This window comes from Podarcis tiliguerta (genome assembly GCF_965153285.1).
Source record: "Podarcis tiliguerta genome assembly, chromosome: 4".
Classification (NCBI taxonomy): domain Eukaryota; kingdom Metazoa; phylum Chordata; class Lepidosauria; order Squamata; family Lacertidae; genus Podarcis; species Podarcis tiliguerta.
Window position 1 is genome coordinate 835156 of NC_139537.1, and position 19530 is coordinate 854685.

Consider the following 19530-nt stretch of genomic DNA (forward strand, 5'->3'; position numbering starts at 1 on the left):
AAGGTTATTTTTTTAAAAAGAGAGCTCCCCTCTTTTTTCTCCTTCCTCTTTCTCTCCCTTCTCCTCCTTCTCCCTGCGTTGGCTCCGGGGTTTTCATGGCCCTGGAGCGCCCTGGACAGTCGGACTGGTGGCTGGATTCTCTCGCTCCCGACTCAATTTGGGTCGCGGGGGGGGGGGGTGTCAGCAGTTCCCCCAGTTGTCCCACCGGGCGTCCCCGGTTCCCCCGCCATGTTGCCTCGCCGGAAGTCCCCATACAATTTGTGTTGTGCCATTGAACCAATCACACAACCTTCATTCCCTACTAATAAATCTACAACACTTAAAATATAAATCTGGGGACATTAAATGAAATCTGGGGACAGATGTGTGAATCCAGGGTCTGTCTCCAGGAAACGGGGTGACCTCCCCGCCCTTTTTGGTGGTTGGCATAGATGACCCGGGGGTTCCTTCCAACGCAACGGTTCTGTGGCCGCCATGGTTCTCTGGCTGCGCTTCCTGCCCCGCCGGGGTGGGCTGGATGGCCTTTGGGTTCCCCTCCTCCGCAGCTCTGCTTTTCCGCGGCAGGTACCTGATCCCCTGCAGCCACGTCATGCTGAGCCAGAGGCGGGCGGTGAAGGAGCTGGACCTCTACGGCAAGGCAGCCAGCAAGTTCCTCTCGCTCGTCCCCCAGTGCTGCCGCCCAGAGAGCCCCCCGCCCCCCGAGCGAGAGGAGGAGCACGCCACCTGGTCCAAGGGTGAGCCTCTGGCGGCCAGGCGGGAGGGGCAGGGGGGGTGGAGGTTGGGGGGGCACATGGAATGGGCAAGGGAGGCCTTGGCACCGACAGCATTTGTGGGGCTCCTCTCTGCCTCCTCCCAGTTTTCAGGCTTGGGGTACAGGAGCGAAATCCCCGCTGGGGGTCTGGGGCAGTGGAGCCTGGGGGGCATTTGCAGCGGGTGCTGGACCCACGGCCCTTTGGGTGGGGGGAGAGGGCGGCATTTTCCCCCTGGGGTGTTGCAAAACCTCCCCTGCTCCCTGTTTGTGTTGAGCAGGAGTTAACTGAACTGCAGATTATGACGGGATCCCCAAAACTCATCTAGTCCAACCCCACAGCTATACAGATGGGGTGGGTCTCCCTTGCAGGCAAAGGGGGCAGAAAAAGGGCGGGTCCTGCAGTAGCCCCACTGGGGGGGCGCCAGGAATAATCTCAGGGTTGTGGGTCCCACATTGGGGAAAAGATTCCTGCCTTGCAGGGGTCTGGGCTAGATGACGCTTGGGGCCCCTTCTGACTCCACGATTCAGTGACCCCCCCATCCTCTCTCTCCCCCCCAGGTCACGGCAGCCCCAGCGTGGACTCCTCCTCGGTGGTGACGGTGCCCAAGCCCTCCACGCCCTCACGCCTCTCCTTCTTCATGCGCCAGCCCAGCTTTGGCCCCGATCCCGCCGGCCCCGCCTCCCCCCGCTCCCCGGGGACCCCCGTCGGCAGCCCCTCCCACCGGACCCCTCCTCGCTGGGAGGAGGCCTGCGAGTTGGAGGGCAACTACCTTGAATACCTGCGCGAGGCCCGCCTGAACGTCGACCGCTGCGTCTGGGCCTGCCGCGTCTGGTCGGCCCCCTACGACGGAGAGCGGCCCCCTCCCGCCAGCCTGGACCCCTCCCTGCCCCGCCAGGGCGACCCCCTCACCTACACCTCCTTCCAGCCCGGCGGGCACCCGGGGCCTGCCTCCCCCCGGACTAAGAAGCGGGGCGCTCCGCCTGAGGAGGGGGCCGCCCCCAAGGGGACCCCGGACGCTGGCACCTCGCCCCCTGCCGCCTCCCCCGGCAGCGAGGACCCGGGGCCCCTGCTGAATGGGGCGCACTCGGAGCCCGCGCTCATCAAGAAGGTCCGCCGGTGCCCGCAGGAGGGGGCCGTGGTGGAGAACGGGGGCCTCCCCGAGACCCCCGGCCCAGACGAGTCGCTGGCGCCGGCCGAGAACGGGGGCGCCCACCCCGTGGAGAGGTTTGCGGCGGAGCTCCGGCGCCTGGAGGACGAGATGGCGAATGGGGGCCGGGAGGAGGAGGAGGAGCCCCCCCAGGCGGACCCCCTCAGCCCCGAGGAAGAGGAGGCCTATCGCAGCTTCGCCGCTCCCCCCGAGGGCAGCCTGGGGCCCACCCGCCTGGCCGACCCCCTGGCGCAGATTGTCGGCAGCCCCCCACCCACCCCGGGGGCCCTCCCCAGCCAGCCGTTCACAGGTGAGTCGTTGTGGGCACCCCCACCCTCTTCCTTGGAGGTCTCTCTGGCCCCTGCTGCTCCTGGAGGCCCCTCGCTCTCCAGGGGTCCCCCTTGCCCCCCAAGGCTAAGTCTGCTGTGCAAGGTGGGAGTTTAGCCTGAGTGGGGCTTCCCCAGAGGAACTTCTGGAGGGGATCACAGGGGTCAGACCTGGGCAGCAGATGGTTGGGGCCCAGTGGATGGGGGGGGGGGGTTCTAGTTCCCTTCAGAAGGAGTCAGGGCACATGGGCACTTTGCCCGCCCAGCCTTGGGCTCCATTCCCAAAGGCAAATGACTCCTTTCTCTTTCTCCGCTTCCAGTTTCGTCCGTCTCCTTCTCCTCTGCTCCCCCTTTCTTTGTCCTTTTTCCTCCTATTGTTTCTTCCTTTTCCTGTCTACTTTTCCTTTTCCCTCTCCTTCCTTCCTTCCTTCCTTCCTTCCTTCCTTCCTTCCTTCTTTCCTTCCATCTTTCTTTTCCTTTCCTTTCCTTTCCTTTCCTTTCCTTTTTCCTTCCCTTCCCTTCCCTTCCCTTCCCTCTCCTCTCCTCTCCTCTCCTCCCCTCCCCTCCCCTCCCCTCCCCTCCCCTCCCCTCCCCTCCCCAGCAGGCAGGGCTGGTTTGGGTCCAATGGGGCTCTAACCCCCAGGAGCCAGAGCCTGCCAAGGGGCAGCCCCAAAGGGCAGCGTTGGTATCACCCGGGGCCTCTTCCCCCTTGAAGTGGCCCCGTCCGGGAGGGGGAGCCTTTCCCTTGCAGAGCAACATGGCTGATGTTGCCCCACCCCGTCTCCCCCCATTGGGGCATCCAGCCCCCCATGTCCCTTGAGGCTCTTGGGCAGAGAGAGTGAGCTCTGGCCCTTTTCTTGAAGCTGCAGGTGCTTTTTTGCATGCCAGTGGGGGGGGCAAGATGATCCTTGGGGGTGGGGGCTTCTAAATTTCTGCAATCCCCTGTCGGGTCTTTGGCCCTGTTTGCACCAAATGGCTCAGTGGGCTCACAGAATCACAGAACCTTCTTTAAAACCTTCAAGCAAGGAGAAAATGTTTAAAAGTACTTCCCTGCCCCCAAAATCCCAGTCTTTTCTGTTGGGGATAATTCAGACCAAAATTCCCAGGTGCCAGAAAAGGTTATTTATGTATGCCAATACTGTGGCACGTGTTTCGTTAGCCCCCAAAACGGAAAATGAGTGAGGTCCCAACCAAAGAAGAACGGCAACTTAAGCTGACGGAATATGTGCAGCTGGCAGACTTAACATATAGAGTAAGAGAACAAGACGAAAACACGTTTAGAGAAGAGTGGAAAACGTTTATGGAATATATGGGGGGGGGGATTGTGTACAGCTGAAAATATGGGCAGCATTAAGATCAATTCAACAGTTTTGATGGATGTGATAAGGGAATATTGCCCGATTTACGTATAAGCTAAACAAGCTATAGCTTAGGGCCCCACTCTCTTAGGGGCCCCCCAAAAATTTTTGAGGGGGAAAAAACTGGATGTACATTTCCAAGCTATAAGATAATCTACTTAATTTTATTTCAGTTCAACAATGACTTTGATACAATACATCTTTTGTGATGTGCAAATGGCTTGAGATACCTCTTAGCTCCATCAATTAGCATCTCACATATATTCAACACTAAAAACAGTGGTGATTTGTTGTTGACAAAGGACAGCTGGACACACAAAGGGCCCCATTGCCTTCAGGAGCCAAGGGCCGCATCAAACCAAAATCCGGCGCTGGCTGAATGGTATAGCTTTTGTAAAATATGCAGGGATTTGTGATATGCAAGATGAACCACGGAGAGAGGAGAAGGGAAGTCATTGGTATTTTAAGGCTGCTTAAATTGCAAAGCAGAAAATTTAACGGAAATTATTTTGGAGAAAAAGGAAACCGGGTTCCCTTGGAAGTGGCTCTGCAGGGGGGGGCTGACCCTTAACGATGGGAGCTGGGCATGTTTAGCCTGGAGAAGAGGAGGTTAAGGGGTGATATGATAGCCATGTTCAAATATATAAAAGGATGTCACATAGAGGAGGGAGAAAGGTTGTTTTCTGCTGCTCCAGAGAAGCGGACACGGAGCAATGGATCCAAACTACAAGAAAGAAGATTCCACCTAAACATTAGGAAGAACTTCCTGACAGTAAGGGCTGTTCGACAGTGGAATTTGCTGCCAAGGAGTGTGGTGGAGTCTCCTTCTTTGGAGGTCTTTAAGCAGAGGCTTGACAACCGTATGTCAGGAGTGCTCTGATGGTGTTTCCTGCTTGGCAGGAGGTTGGACTCGATGGCCCTTGTGGTCTCTTCCAACTCTATGATTCTCTGACCCCTCGGCTGACCCCCTGCTGTCCTCCCTGGCAGGGCCCTTTGTGGCGGTGCTGCTGGCCAAGCTGGAGAACATGCTGCAAAACTCCCTCTACGTCAACTTCCTCCTGACGGGGCTCATCGCCCAGCTGGCCGCCCACCCTCAGCCGCTCCTGCGCTCCTTCCTCCTCAACACCAACATGGTCTTCCAGCCCAGCGTCAAGTCCCTCATCCAGGTAGACCCTCGCGGGAGCCCGAGGTGGGGGGAACCCTCCTGGGGGGCAGCAGACCCCTTGCCCGGCAGCGCCCCTCACCCTCCCTCCCTCTTCCCCCCGGCAGGTCCTGGGCTCGGTCAAGAACAAGATTGAGAGCTTTGCCGCCTCCCAGGAAGACTTTCCCTCCCTCCTCTCCAAAGCCAAGAAGTACCTGGTGGCCAGAGGGAAGCTGGACTGGTCAGACGCCCAGAACGCCGCGCCCGCCCTGCGCCGCTCAGAGACTCTGGGTGAGGAGGAGGGGTGGGGCGGGGGCCCCGGGAGGGGGCAGTCTGGGTGCTGTGGGGGCGGCTAAGGGTCAGAGAGAGGACCCCATGCCTCAGAGGCCCCCTGGGCACAGATGACTCCTTAACAAGAGTCCGTGGAAGCCTGCTATTGAATAATAATAATACATTGGTACCTCTGGTTAAAAGCGGGTGGCGCTGTGGGTTAAACCACAGAGCCCAGGGCTTGCTGATCAGAAGGTCGGCGGTTTGCATCCCCGCGCCAGGGTGAGCTCCCGTTGCTCGGTCCCTGCTCATGCCAACCTAGCAGTTCAAAAGCAAGTGCAAGTAGATAAATAGGTACCGTTCCGGCGGTAAGGTAAGCGGCGTTTCCGTGCACTGCTCTGGTTCGCCAGAAGCGGCTCAGTCATGCTGGCCACATGACCCTGAAGCTGTATGTCGGCTGCCTCGGCCAATAAAGTGAGATGAGCGCCGCAACCCCAGAGTCGGCCACGACTGGACCTAATAGTCAGGGGTCCCTTTACCTTTACCTTTTACCTCTGGTTGTGAACAGGATCTGTTTTGGAGGCCCGTTCGCAACCTGAAAAGAACGCAACCCATGTCTGCGTGTGCACAGGTTGCAATTCGCTGCTTCTGCACATGCGCGTGACGTCATTTTGCGCATCTGCGCATGCGTGAGTGGTGAAACCCGGAAGTAACCCTTTCCGATACTTCCGGGTCGCCACAGGACATAACCTGAAAGAACGTAACATGAAGCGGCCGTAACATGAGGTATGACTGTAGTAGTAGTAGTAGTAGTAGTATGAGGTATGACTGTAGTAGTAGTAGTAGTAGTAGTAGTAGTAATAATAATAATAATAATAATACAGTGCTACCTTGGTTCTCAAATGTAAACCGTTCCGGAAGTCCGTTCCAAAACCAAAGCGTTCCAAAACCAAGGCGTGCTTTCCCAAAGAAAGATATGCAAAACGGATTAATCAGTTCCAGACTTTTAAGAACAATCCCTAAAACAGCAATTCAACATGAATTTTACTATCCAATGAGACCATTGGTCCATAAAATGAAAGTAATAATCAAGGTACCATACTATCAAATAAATAAGACGGTATTGTACAGTGGTGCCTCGCAAGACGAAAAGAATCCGTTCCGGGAGTCTTTTCGTCTTGCGGTTTTTTCGTCTTGCGAAGCAAGCCCATTGACGGAGTAGCGCTATTAGCGCTATTGGCTAAAAAAGGGCTAAAAAGGGCTTGGGGGGGGGGATTAGTGGTTTCAGAATAAGGGGTTTTGGAGCAAAAAAAAAATTCGATTTTTTTCGTCATTTTTCGTCTTGCGAAGCAAGCCCATAGGGAAATTTGTCCTGCGAAGCGCCTCTGCAGACGGAAAACCCTTTCGTCTTGCGGGTTTTCCGTCTTGCGAGGCATTCGTCTTGCGGGCACCACTGTAGTTGATTAAAATTATTATTTTTTCTTATCTGCACTGATGGTAGTCATTGTTTGGATGAGGGGCTTTGATCCATTTCCGCAGTCACACAATCAGTCAATCAATCAATCAATCAATCAATCAATCAGTAGCTGAACTTCGGCTCCACGCAGTCAGGAAAAGAAATGAAGCGAAAAAGCCTCAGAAACAAAAACACAAAATAAAGAGCAAAAACAAAAGGGCCAAACTTGATCCGTTCCGGAAGTCCGTTTGACTTCCGAAATGTTTGGAAACCAAGGCGCAGCTTCTGATTGGTGCAGGCGCCCCGGAAACAATAGCCGATAGCCGCGTCGGACGTTCGGCTTCCCAAAAACGTTCGAAAACTGGAACACACACTTCGGGTTTTCAGCGTTTTGAGAACCAAGGCATCACTGTAATAATAATAATAATAATAATAATAATAATAATAATAATAATATAAGCTGCCTATCTGACTGGGTTGCCCCAGCCACTCTGGGCAGCTGTTTATCGTGGTTCAGAGTGGGAAAGGAGACCACAGGATCAAGCCCAGGGGCCCCATCTGGCCCAGCGTCCTGCTCTCCTCGCAGTGGCCAAATGGCCCCAGCAGCCGAGGACTCCATGTAGGCTGCCCCTGGGCCTGGAGGCTCCACCAGACCATCCAAAGAGTCCCTGCTGGATCAGGTCCAGCTGTGGGGCGATAGGGCTGGACCCCCCCCCCCCAGCTGCTGACCTAGGGAGTATTTCCGGTGCGTGGCTATAGGGGAGCTGTCTTGCGGGGGCCCTGCAGGGAGGGGTTGGGGGTCTCCTGGCCTGCTGCCCTCGCTCCCAGCCACAGGCTCATCTGAGAGCACAAAGCCACTTCTTTGGAGATGCGAATTGCGACGCTTAACCAGCTAAGCCCTGTTCTCACAGAAGCCAAATACTCCCCTGAACCTGGCAGTGCAGGTAGACTGCTTCTGGGCCAGGAGGTGCCACAAGGAAACCCAAAGAGGCTGCTTGGTCAGGCCAAAGGGGACCATCCAGCCCAGCCTCCTGTTCCCACACCAGATGCCCCAAGGGAAAACCCGCAAGCAGGATTGGAACTCGAGAGCCCGGCCCCCGGTACCCAGAAGCATCTCTCCCCCTCCATGAATTGGCCTGGTCTCCTTTGAGAGCCAACCAGGCCCCCACTGACTCCAGTGGCAGGGAGTTCCACAGTTTAACGTTGCTTTTTTCTGTTTTGGGGGAGTTTTGCAGCTGCCGTTCCAGGGCTTTTATTTCTTGAAATATGCTAACTGGGAAATCTGATTTTCCCCATGGTGTTTTTTTTTTGGGGGGGGGGGATTTTGCCAGGGGGCTCTCCCCCCCTCCCCAAACTCTGCCTGGCGCTGACCCTCCCCTTTCTCTCCCCCCCCCCCCGCAGTGAAGAGCCGCAAGCCGTCCATTGGGGAGCTGATCATGCGCCACACCAACAGCCCCACGCGGGCGCGGCAGGCGGCCCAGCTGGCGCTGCAGCACATGCGCGAGGGGCCGGTGATGCACGCGCTGGCGGGGGGCTCCCTCTTCCGCACCTCGGCCGAGAAGCAGAGCGAGGCGCTGCGGGTCAAGAACGCCGTCTACTGCGCCGTCATCTTCGCCGAGTTCCTGAAGGAGCTGGCCGCCATCGCCCAGGCGCACGCCGTCACCTCGCCCTTCCTGCTGGAGCCCCCCGAGGAGCAGGCCGAGGCGGGCGGGCTGGAGTGAGCGCGGCCGGGACACCCCCCCTCCACTGCCCGCCTGCTCCCCCTCCCGAACACTCCACGCCCCCCCACCCCCGTCCGGGACTCCCGCCGACTCTCCCTCACCCCCCGGCTCAGCCCTGGCTGGGTCTGCACTAATCGGGGAGCCTGTGGGGGGCACCCCGTGGGGCGGGTGGGGGGCACCTTTTTAAAGAAAACTCCGTACCAGGACAAGGACCTTTTTAATTTATTGGGAATGAATGTTTTTTTTCTGGAGAATTCGTTGCAATATGTATAAAAGAAGCTCTCTCTCTGTGCTGGATGTGGCCATGGGTGATTTCGCATGGGGGGCGGGAAGAGGGCGGGGGGCGCCCGTCACTTGCCCTTGGTGCCCGCTGTGGAATTGCAGGGTTGCCAGGGCCCTCCAGAGGTCCTCCAGCCCAGTCCTTTGCGATGCAGGAACCGCCGCTGAAGCATCGCTGGCAGTCGGGCACCCAGCCCCAAAGCTCCCTTCTCGGTCTTCTGCCCCCAAACAAGGGCAGAGAATTGGGGGAGCTGAGAGGAGCCCAGCTGGATTAAGGGAGCTCATCTGGTCCAGCCTCTTCTCACAAGCAGGACCCGAGTGCGAGAGCAGCTCTCGCCTCCTGCTGTTTCCAGTGGCTGGTATTTGGACGCAGGGCTGCCCTGAGGCGTTCCCAAAGCAAAGGAAGGATTGGACTCTGATAAAATACACACAGAGGCTTGACCAGCAGGACTCTGGGAGGGGTGCGTATAATAATCCCCTTCCCCTTGGCCCAGGTCGTTTTATTCACAAAGGAACTTTTTACACAGTGTTCGTAAGAACCCATCAGATTTCCTCTGAGCATTTCAAAAAACCCCACGTGGGGACAAAGTAACTACAGAGACAACTCTGAGTATGCATAAATAAAACAGGGTAGAGGGATGCTTTTAGGAAACTCCGGAGGTCGTAAACAGCAATAAACGTGAGAGAAAGGATGGCAAGGAGACAGGTATCTTTATCACCTTCCTGTGAAGCTATTTCCAGGCCCTAAGATGAACAAAACCAGGGAAGGCTACATCAAAGAAACTGCCTGATGAAGCAACTGGCCTGTGTTTAGAATGCTGATTCGTGCCTGTCAGGCGGAATGAACAGTAGAGGAAATGGCCAGAGTTGCGGAGGCTTGTGGGATTTAATCAGAAATGATTGTCAGTGAATCGAACGCAGTCAATGCCAGGCTTTCATAGCGGACACAATGGCTTGATGCATATTGTATAATTCCTCATAGTAATCCTATCTGATATTTGCGCTCCTACACTGCCCCAAACTGGCGAGTCACCTTTGACAGCCCTCTTTGAATTTGTCTGATCCCCCTTTAAAGCCTTCCGAGTTGGTGACCAACACTGCCTCTTGTGGCAGGGAGTTCCAGTGTCCGCCTCTGTGCTGCGCGAAGGGCTTTTGTCTGTCCTGAATCGTCTAATGTTCAGCTTTTTGCTCAGTGTGGGGCTTCGCACACACAGCCCCCCCCCCCGGCTCTCAGCTGCTCCGACCAATGGGCGGCGCTGGAAGGAGCCTCAGCCAAGTGTGTTCCTACTAATAATAAATAATAATAATAAAAATTTATTTATACCCCGCACTTCCCGGTTCAGAAAACCGGGCTCAGGGCGGCTAACAAAAAATTTAAAACACTTAATTGATGCAACAAAAAGCATAAAATACAGTATAAAATGTGAATAGCAATGAATTCAGAATTCAAAAATCAGTTTGGGGGGAAATCCATCCAATAAACATGAGATGATCACCAGGGCTAGCTGGCTAAATTAGTCCTATTTGGGCCAGCGAGGAGACCAGGGGAGAATTAGCTGTGGGAACCCAGAGCAGGGAATCTTCATAAAAAGGGGAATAAAAGATCAGGCCAGGTTCAAATGGAAAGCCAGGCGGAATAGTTCTGTCCTACATTCCCTGCGGAAGGAGGTTAAATCCTGCAGGGCCCTGGTCTCCTGGGACAGAGCATTCCACCAGGTCGGAGCCACCACTGAGAAGGCCCTGGCCCTGGGGGAGGATAGTCTGACTTACTTAGGGCCCGGGACCTCTAAAATACTAGATGGCCTCTGGGTGCCCCAGAGAGCATGATGTAGCTCCTCTGGGACTCCACCCCCACCCCCCCGTTGCAGGTTCTCTCCCTTGGCTTGCTGCCCCCCCCCCCACTTCCTGCACCCACCCTCCCCCTCCAATCGGGGCCACACGCCTGCATCTGGGTGCAAAGGGCTCTTTATTGGCGGCGTCTCGGCTCACTCTTCGGTGTCGCTCTCGGCCGTGGCGCTCTGCAGGAGGGGCAGCGACATGGAGTGCCTCTCGGCATCAGCCAGGCTGGCACTGGACGGGCCGGACTTGGGGCGGTGGCGCCGGAAGGGCCATTTTCCTGCGGGGACCAGAAGAATCGCAGCGTAAAAGAGTTGGGTGGGGCTCCCCGAGGGCATCTAGTCCGTCCCCCTGTGACGCAGGAACCCCTGGCTTCCTAGACCTTCCCAGAAGGTGCCCTGCCATCTGCTGGGCATTCCCAAACCACCACCTCTCCCCACATTTCAGTCCCACTAGGTGGGGCATAGGGGGAGAAGCCCGGCAGAGGCCTCTGTAGGGGCTGATGTGGGGCTCTTGCCAGTGGGGGCCTGGCTGGGGGCAAGAGCGGCCCTCTCCCCAAAGTGCTACCCCCCTCATGGGAACACCAGAGAGTGGTAGAGTTGGGAGGGCCCTCCAAGGATCATCCAGTCCAACCCCCTGCAGTGCAGCTAACACAGGTGGACCTTGTATCATGGGGAGGGGGGAGGATTCAACAGGGAAAGAGCCAAGCAATGGCACACCCCCCCCCACACACACAATCAACCTGTGGGTCCCCAGATGTTGTTGGACTACAACTCCCATCCTCCCTAGCTAGCAAGGCCAGAGCTCAGGGATGATGGGAGTTGTAGTCCAACAGCATCTGGGGACCCACAGGTTTAGAACCGCTGATTATAGTCCAATTCCTTGCAATGAACGGAGCCAAGTCGCTGGAAGGGGGCGCCAGGCAGCATGGCGGCAGTGGGGGGGGGGCGCCCTTGAGAAATGACCGGGGGGGGGGTCTAGATGCCAGCAAATTGAGACGGAGGCATTTAGCCACTAGAAGGCTGTGTCCTGTGCTTTTTTAGTCTCCTCTCCCCACGTGCTATCTGAAACCAGAGGGGCTCATGGGTTGCCAGGTGTCAAAAATATGGGTCTTATTTTTACCCCACTTGAAGGCACAGCTGCAACCTACGAAGAGAAGAAGGGGCTTTCGTCTGGGTCAGAGGGGGCCACCTAGAACAGCCTCCTGCTCGTTATGGGAAATCCACAAGCAGGACTCGAACCCAGCTCTCCTCTCCTGCGACTTCCGGCACCTGGGACCCAGAAAAACGGCTGCCCCCAATAATGAAAGCCCCAAACATGGAAAACTTCCTCCAGCTGTAGAGTCAGGGCGCAGCCGTCCTGCCTAGTGGCTGCGGAGAGCCCTCTCTTCATAGAATCAGAATCGCCGAGTCGGAGGGGACCCCCGAGGTCATCCATTCCCACCCCCTGCAATGTAGGCATCTCAGCTCAAGCATCCCTGACCCGTCTGCCTCACCTGCCAGGGTCCTGGTGGGCCTGCTGAGGGGTCTCCAGCGCTTGCGGGCAGCCTTGCCCTCCTCCTTGGGGGGCAGGGGGCTCTCCAGGGGCGGCTGGGGGGCCGGGGTCCCGGGGGGCTCCAGCACCGCCATGCGGACCCAGGCGGCCCTGGCAGGCAAGCTGTGTCCGGTGGGCTTCTGGGAGCCCAGCACCCCTTTGGCTCCGAGGGCGAACTTGAGGCAGGAGAAGGCGACGGGCAGCGGCTGCTCGCGGTGGAAGATGCTGCGCTCGGCGCCCTGCGTGACGGCCAGGGCCAGGCTGGCGCAGTAGAAGACCTCGTAGACCACGTAGACGCTGCTCTGCGAGCGCAGCCAGGGCAGGTCCGGGCGCAGGGCGACGGTCCCGGGGCGCAGGACCAGGAAGGCCACCTTCTTGTGGACGCCCGACATGGTCAGGCGCAGGTGGCGCAGCGCGCCCGCCACCAGCCGCGTCTCCTCGTAGCGCGACTCGCCGCGCACCCGCGCGTGGTACTCGCGCGTGCAGTGGGTCAGCTCCCGGGCGGGGGTGCCCTCCTGCAGCAGGCTCTCCAGGGGCCCCACGGGCACCAGGCAGCGCTGGCGGCGGAGGAGACCCTGGCCCAGGGGGGGCTTCTTGATCAGCACCGTCAGCAGGTCGTAGGAGGCGGCGTCTTCCAGGAAGGGCACCGGGACCACCGTGGGGCCGAAGCGCTCCTCCACCACCTGCCCAGAGAGATGGGGGGGGGGGGGTCAGGACGGGGCAGCGTGGGGAGGGGCGCCCGAGGGGCATCTAGGGCAACCCCTCCCGGCCCGGGGGTCACAGCTGGAGAGAGACTGAAGACGCAATCTGAATTCAAAATGAGAACCGGGTGCTAGCCAACAATATGAATTTCAGTGGGGAGAAAAGTAAGGTTCTAGTTACAGCTAGGTAGCCGTGTTGGTCTGCCGTAGTCCAAACAAATTAAATTAAATTAAATTTAAATATTCCTTCCAGTAGCACCTTAGAGATCAACTAAGTTAGTTAGCCTGGTGACTTCTGTTTCAGTGTATCTGAAGAAGGGTGCATGCACATAAAAGCTCATACTAACTTAGTTGGTCTCTAAGGTGCTACTGTAAAGAATTCTTTTTTTATTATTTTATTTTCAAAAAAAAAATTGTTTCAAAAGTAAGGTTGTGCACTTAGGCAGGAAGAACCAGGTGCACAAATATAAGATGGGGGACACCTGGCTTATTAGCAGTACATGTGAAAAGGATCTAGGGGTCTTGGTCGACCACAAGCTGAACAGTTGAACATGAGTCCACAGTGTGATGCAGCAGCAAAAAAGCTAATGCTATTCTAGTCTGCTTCCACAGAAGTCTAGTGTCCAGATCCAGGGAAGTCATAGTCCCACTCTATCTACAGTGGTACCTCGGGTTACAGACTCTTCAAGTTACAGACTTCGCTAATCCAGAAATAGTACCTTGAGTTAAGAACTTTGCTTCAGGATGAGAACAGAAATCGTGTGGCGGCATGGGGAGGCCCCATTAGCTAAAGTGGTGCTTCAGGTTAAGAACAGTTTCAGGTAAGAACGGACCTCCAGAACAAATTAAGTTCTTAAGCTGAGGTACCACTGTACTCTGCCTTGGTCAGACCACACCTGGAGTCCTGTGTCCACTTCTGGGCACCACAATTTAAGGAGGATGTTTGACGCGCTGGAAGGTGGGCAGAGGAGGGGGACCAGGATGATGATCCATACTCCTTCTTAAACTGAGGACCCCACAAACCACGTCCCAAGGTGTCCCATGAGAGCCCCCCAGGTCAGGTTAGCTCTGCTGCCCCTCTCCAGGGAAGCGCCTGCAGGATCAGGCCCGTCTCCTGCTCTCACAGGGGCCAGACAGATGCCCCAATGGGAAACTCGCACGCAGGATCGCAGCCCCAGAGCATCTCTCCCCTCCTGGGGTCTCTGGGCACTGGCATTCGGAAGCATCGCTCTCCCCGCCCGAGGAGGTGGAGCAGGGCCCCCCTGATACCGCGCTAGGGGTCTTGGTGTGAGGGGCACCCAGGAAGCCCATCCTGCAGACTCGTCCCTCCTTCCCAGGGCGCCCCTCGCCAGGCCAGCTCCCCTCCTCCTCCTCCTCCTCCTCACCTTGTCCCGGATCAGCTCCCAATTGGCATCCGCCTCGCCAATCTGCAGGGTTTGGACCCCGCCGTCCATCTTGCAAGCAACTGGACAAGGCCTAGAGGGGTCCGGGAGGGTGGCAAGAGAGCGTGGGCATGGGCATAGGCAAGGGCATGGGGCTGGGCATGGAGGGGCTGTTCAGCGGCTGGGAAGGTGGGCAGGCTTGGAGCTGGAGCAGCAGAAGGCAGGGCTGGCCTGTGAGGTCACAAAGGGCCCCCTGCCGCCATCACCCCAGGGGGCTGCATCTCAGCAGCCCAGAGGGAGGGGGAGAGAGCCCGCGGCAAGGCGGGGGGCACATTTGGTGCCGCCTTTGCAGACAAGAAAGGAGGGTGGGCAGAGGAAAGATTTAAGCTGAATGCTGGGAGGTTCAGGACAGAGAAGAGCAAGTCCGGCTTCACGCAGCGCATCGTTAAACTCTGGAACTCCCTGCCACAGGAGACAGCTTGGATGGCTTTAAAAGAGGATTAGGCAAATTCATGGAGGAGAAGAGATAGAATCATAGAATCATAGAGTTGGAAGAGACCACAAGGGCCATTGAGTCCAACCCCCTGCCAAGCAGGAAACACACCACCAGAGCACTCCTAACATATGGTTGTCAAGCCTCTGCTTAAAGACCTCCAAAGAAGGAGACTCCACCACACTCCTTGGCAGCAAATTCCACTGTCGAACAGCTCTTACTGTCAGGAAGTTCTTCCTAATGTTTAGGTGGAATCTTCTTTCTTGTAGTTTGGATCCATTGCTCCGTGTCCGCTTCTCTGGAGCAGCAGAAAACAACCTTTCTCCCTCCTCTATGTGACATCCTTTTATATATTTGAACATGGCTATCATATCACCCCTTAACCTCCTCTTCTCCAGGCTGAACATGCCCAGCTCCCGTAGCCGTTCCTCATAAGGCATCGTTTCCAGGCCTTTGACCATTTTGGTTGCCCTCCTCTGGACACGTTCCAGTTTGTCAGTGTCCTTCTTGAACTGTGGTGCCCAGAACTGGACACAGTACTCCAGGTGAGGTCTGACCAGAGCAGAATACAGTGGCACTATTACTTCCCTTGATCTAGATGCTATCCTCCTCTTGATGCAGCCCAGAATTGCATTGGCTTTTTTAGCTGCCGCGTCACACTGTTGGCTCATGTCAAGTTTGTGGTCAACCAAGACTCCTAGATCCTTTTCACATGTACTGCTCTCAAGCCAGGTGTCACCCATCTTGTATTTGTGCCTCTCATTTTTTTTGCCCAAGTGCAGTACTTTACATTTCTCCCTGTTAAAATTCATCTTGTTTGTTTTGGCCCAGTTCTCTAATCTGTCAAGGTCGTTTTGAAGTGTGATCCTGTCCTCTGGGGTGTTAGCTACCCCTCCCAGTTTGGTGTCATCTGCAAATTTGATCAGGATGCCCTTGAGTCCATCATCCAAGTCGTTGATAAAGATGTTGAATAAGACCGGGCCCAAGACAGAACCCTGTGGCACCCCACTAGTCACTCTTCTCCAGGATGAAGAGGAACCATTGATGAGCACCCTTTGGGTCCGGTCAGTCAGCCAGTTACAAATCCACTGAGTGGTAGCATAGTCAAGACCGCATTTTACCAGCTTCTTTACAAGAATATCATGGGGCACCTTGTCAAATGCCTTGCTGAAATCAAGGTAGGCTACATCCACTGCGTTCCCTTCATCTACCAGGCTTGTAATTCTGTCAAAAAACGAGATCAGGTTAGTCTGACATGACTTATTTTTCAGAAATCCATGCTGACTACTGGTGATCACAGCATTCCTTTCTAGGTGCTCACAGATTGTTTGCTTAATGATCTGCTCCAGAATCTTCCCTGGTATTGATGTCAGACTGACTGGGCGGTAATTATTTGGGTCCTCTCTTTTCCCCTTTTTGAAAATAGGGACAACATTTGCCCTCCTCCAGTCTGCCGGGACTTCGCCTGTTCTCCAGGAATTCTCAAAGATGACTGCCAGTGGTTCTGTCGATGGCAGCAAGACTTCCAGAGACGCATTGCTGGAAGCCGCAGGAGATGGGGGGGCAGCTCTTGTGCTGGAATCCTGCTGGGGGGTGTCCACGTGGGCCTCTGGTTGGCCGCTGTGAGATCAGGGGGCTGAACTGGACGGTCACCCTTTGGCCTGATCCAGCAGCTCCTTCCCATGCTCTTATGGCCAGGCTGGCTGCAAAAGCTGTTTCTTGGGCAACGTATATTTGAGAAGGATCTAGAAAAGCATCGTACTGGGAGGCCCAAGGCGACAACCTGACCTCTGGGAGCAGTCCCATCAGGAAGTGGAGCAGCTGAGGAGGCCTGAGGTGAGTGAGGGGGGAGCAGAGGGCAGCAGCCCCCCCCCCCATTTATTGTGCAATTTCCTTGGGGGGTCTCAATGCAGAATAGCCCAAGAAATTGATGGGCAGAAGATGCTAAAGAGGCAGGGCTGTCCCAGGACATGGGAGAAGATTTTGCCCCCCATTACCCCTACACACACCCGGGAGCCAATGCCCCCCCCCCATTTTCCGCCACAGTGCCAGGAGGCCTGCCACACTCAGCTTTGGCCTCCAACAGAGAAGAATATATATTTCTCCTTTTTTTCCAGGGGTAGCAGGAAGGAACTGCCGGGGGGTTGTGAGTCTCTCCTCCCCACCTGTCCAAGGTCTCTTCACTCTGCCAAGTAACAGAGCTGCCTCTCTAGGAGTTGGTACTTCACCAAAAAAAGAAGGCAAAATGCTTTATGGCAGTGGTTTCCAGCCCATGTGCCATGGCACCCTGGGTGCCCTGAATGATGGTTGGGGTGCTGTGGGCAACCCTGGCCTCTGCCCCTCTTTCCTCCCCTTCCTCTTCTGATGCCCCCTCACATCTCTGCCTCCCAAAGGCTTGCATGGCTACAGGTGAATGGTGTCCCTGGGGTTGGTCAGGGGATGCTGGTTGCCAGGAGCTGAGGCTACCTTGGAGCAAGCAAGCAAGTGGGTGAAGGAGCCCAGCCCGCCAGCCCATGTGGTTGGGAATGGACAGACAAATGGGAGGCCAGCCAGGCAGCCTGTTATATACTGAGCTGAATAGGATCCAAAATGCAGCAGTCTGATTGGTCCTAGGATCAATGCAGCAGTATGATTGGTCTGCAGGGGCCACCCAATCCAGCTCCAGGTGGAAGTGAATCCACAACCTGATTGGCCTACAGGAGAATCCCGGAATTAGCCAATCACATGCAGCCCATTGAGTAAATAATGTATATAAAGCAGATATTTTAGGGGAACTTGCATTCCTCCTCACCACTATGAACTGAATAAAGAGCATGAAATCCACTCTCGACTCCGAGTATATTTCACATGTGCTGCGCTGGCCTTCCTTGTGTTTGCCGCTGCCACTGCTGCCTCCCAAGGTAAGGTGCTGGCCTCCCGTTCAGCTTTGGCCTGTCTCCGTTGGGCCACTAAGGCCCTTGTGGGGCAGTGTGAGGAAGCACCTCTCTTTGGGTTGTGGGGACCAGGGGCTCAGAGACCAGGGGCGGTGGAGGCTGAGGGAACACTCCACAAGAGGCTGCCAGCTCTGCAGGCAAGGGGGGGCACAACTGGGCTCCTGAGCCCCACAGGGGGGCCGCAGAAAGAAGGGAGTTGGTCAAGGGAGCTGTGGACCCCAAAAGGTTGAAAACCTCTGCCATATGTCCTGTTTCCCCTGGACACGTCCTCCAGGCGGATTTTTAAATTTTTGCTAAACGTCTGTTTTCTTCATGAGAGCAAGAACTGCCGCTTTCTGTTATCAGGGCCTGTCTGAAGAGCGGAACCTTGAAGCGCAGCTCTGGCTTCCAGTTGGATGGACACAGCCGAGGCAGGGCAGGGTGACGGAGGAGGCGGGGGGGGGGTCCCTTCTGCAATGTCCGCTGGGACCTGCACCTGTTGGCTATTTGCAGCTTAGTTGCGCTGCAGAAGGCGTGCTGGGGAGACCACACATTACAAGGAATGCAAAAATAACTTTTGCTAGGTTTTCATAACAAAAACTCCTTTTACAATAAATCAATAAGCATGACCTATCCACCAGGGTACTGAGAGAACGACATGCTGCTCTTTATATACCATACCCAGCAGCTTAATTAACATAACTTAACAGCGCCTGCTATACTGCTTCACAGCTGTAAAACTAGGTCACGTTATTTGCTCTGGCCCTTAAAGAAATGCACATCTTGTGGAACAATAATGAACCTTCAGATTTAAAGAGACCATTCAACAGCACCCGGTGCTACAGCTGGAAAATGGCTCCTTCCACCTGCTCCTGAGCTGGGCCTGCCAGGCTGCCAAGGTTCCCGGTGAGCCACTGCTCTGATTCTGCTCCTTGGTGGTGCCTATTTAGAAGAGCTTGGATTTGATATCCCGCCTTTCACTCCCCTTTAGGAGTCTCAAAGCGGCTAACAATCTCCTTTCCCTTCCTCCCCCACAACAAACACTCTGTGAGGTGAGTGGGGCTGAGAGACTTCAGAGAAGTGTGACTGGCCCAAGGTCACCCAGCAGCTGCATGTGGAGGAGCGGAGACGCAAACCCGGTTCACCAGATTACGAACCTACCACTCTTAACCACTACACCACACTGGCTCTCATTTATCTACTTCGGCTGCTGTGCTTTCGAACTGCTAGGTTGGCAGCAGCTGGGACTGAGAAGCGGGAGCTCACCCCGTCGTGGGGATTCGAACCGCCGACCTTCCGATCAGCAAGCCCAAGAGGCTCAGTGGTTTAGACCACAGCGCCACCCACCTAGATAAATAGGTACCGCTGCAGCAGGAAGGTAAATGGCATTTCTGTGCGATCTGGTTTCTGTCACAGTGTCCCGTTGCTTCAGAAGTGGTTTAGTCCTGCTGGCCACAGGACCCGGAAATCTGTCTGTGGACAACTGCCGGCTCCCTCAGCCTGAAAGCGAGATGAGCGCCACAACCCCATAGTCGCCTTGGACTGGACTCAACTGTCCAGGGGTCCTTTACCTTTTTTACCTTGGTGGTACACAGCCGTGGTCTCAGAGGGAGCTGAGGGGTGGGCAGGTTTCTGCAAAGGAAGGATCTGTGCCTTTTGCGCATGTAATACTCGGTGTGTAGGTCCAATTGTTCAGCCCAGCAGAAGCCAGCCTGCTTCCCTCCAGATTCCTCCTCCTCTTGGGGTTCTTGGATCATAGAACTGCAGAGCTGGATAAAATACGTGAATACAAATTTATCTGATACTTACCAAAAGTGTGGAAGGAAGTCTACGGCTCGGCGGAGCCTAAAAGAATTTTGTGTTGTATTTTCGACTTGTTGTGATACGCGCGAGTTATGGTATAAATTTTGTATTTGTTCTTATGTATAAATGAGCAATATTAATAAAAATTTACTTGCAAAAAAAAAAAAAAAAAAAAAAGAACTGCAGAGCTGGAAGGGACCCGAGGGTCATTTAGTCCAGCCCCTGCCAATGCAAGAATCTCAGGGGTGCCAACTTGAATAGAATATGGGAGGGGCGTCATGCAAGCCCCGCCCCACATAACTGATGACATGGCACACAAGTGCGTTCTCCTTTTTGCTCTTCATAATATGGCAACCCTCTTTATGGAATTTGAAGCTGCATCTCCATAAGGACACAGGAGAAGCCCAGCTGGATCCGGCC

General features: G+C 55.5%; 2 protein-coding genes across 3 annotated transcripts in view; one reads left to right on the plus strand and one right to left on the minus strand.

The window, feature by feature from the left end:
• FHIP1B (FHF complex subunit HOOK interacting protein 1B) overlaps positions 1 to 8462 on the plus strand; it is a 31496-nt gene extending 23034 nt beyond the window's left edge. For both annotated transcript variants that reach the window (XM_083436238.1, XM_083436239.1), the window contains exons 9-13: positions 565 to 734; positions 1310 to 2209; positions 4571 to 4749; positions 4853 to 5015; positions 7852 to 8462. In XM_083436238.1, coding sequence (XP_083292364.1) covers positions 565 to 734; positions 1310 to 2209; positions 4571 to 4749; positions 4853 to 5015; positions 7852 to 8171 — 1732 coding nt within the window. In that variant the 3' untranslated portion in view covers positions 8172 to 8462. The remainder of the gene's footprint in view (positions 1 to 564; positions 735 to 1309; positions 2210 to 4570; positions 4750 to 4852; positions 5016 to 7851) is intronic.
• Positions 8463 to 10397: 1935 nt separating this feature from the next.
• Positions 10398 to 14130, minus strand: LOC310675748 (uncharacterized protein C11orf42). Its single transcript, XM_083436800.1, has 3 exons — positions 13906 to 14130; positions 11782 to 12502; positions 10398 to 10566 (listed from the first exon to the last, which is right to left on the minus strand). The coding sequence occupies exons 1-3, from the start codon at positions 13972 to 13974 to the stop codon at positions 10436 to 10438; spliced, it is 921 nt and encodes a 306-aa protein (XP_083292926.1). The 5' UTR covers positions 13975 to 14130; the 3' UTR covers positions 10398 to 10435.
• Positions 14131 to 19530: the final 5400 nt, after the last annotated feature.

Bases quoted from the DNA above. Each gene is read 5' to 3' on its own strand.
- LOC310675748 (XM_083436800.1), bottom strand. From the start codon at position 13,974: ATGGACGGCGGGGTCCAAACCCTGCAGATTGGCGAGGCGGATGCCAAT. The intron at 12,503-13,905 runs GTGAGGAGGAGG...CTCTCTGGGCAG, and splicing joins GGGAGCTGATCCGGGACAAG to GTGGTGGAGGAGCGCTTCGG. The intron at 10,567-11,781 runs GTGAGGCAGACG...TGGTCCCCGCAG, and splicing joins GCCCACCAGGACCCTGGCAG to GAAAATGGCCCTTCCGGCGC.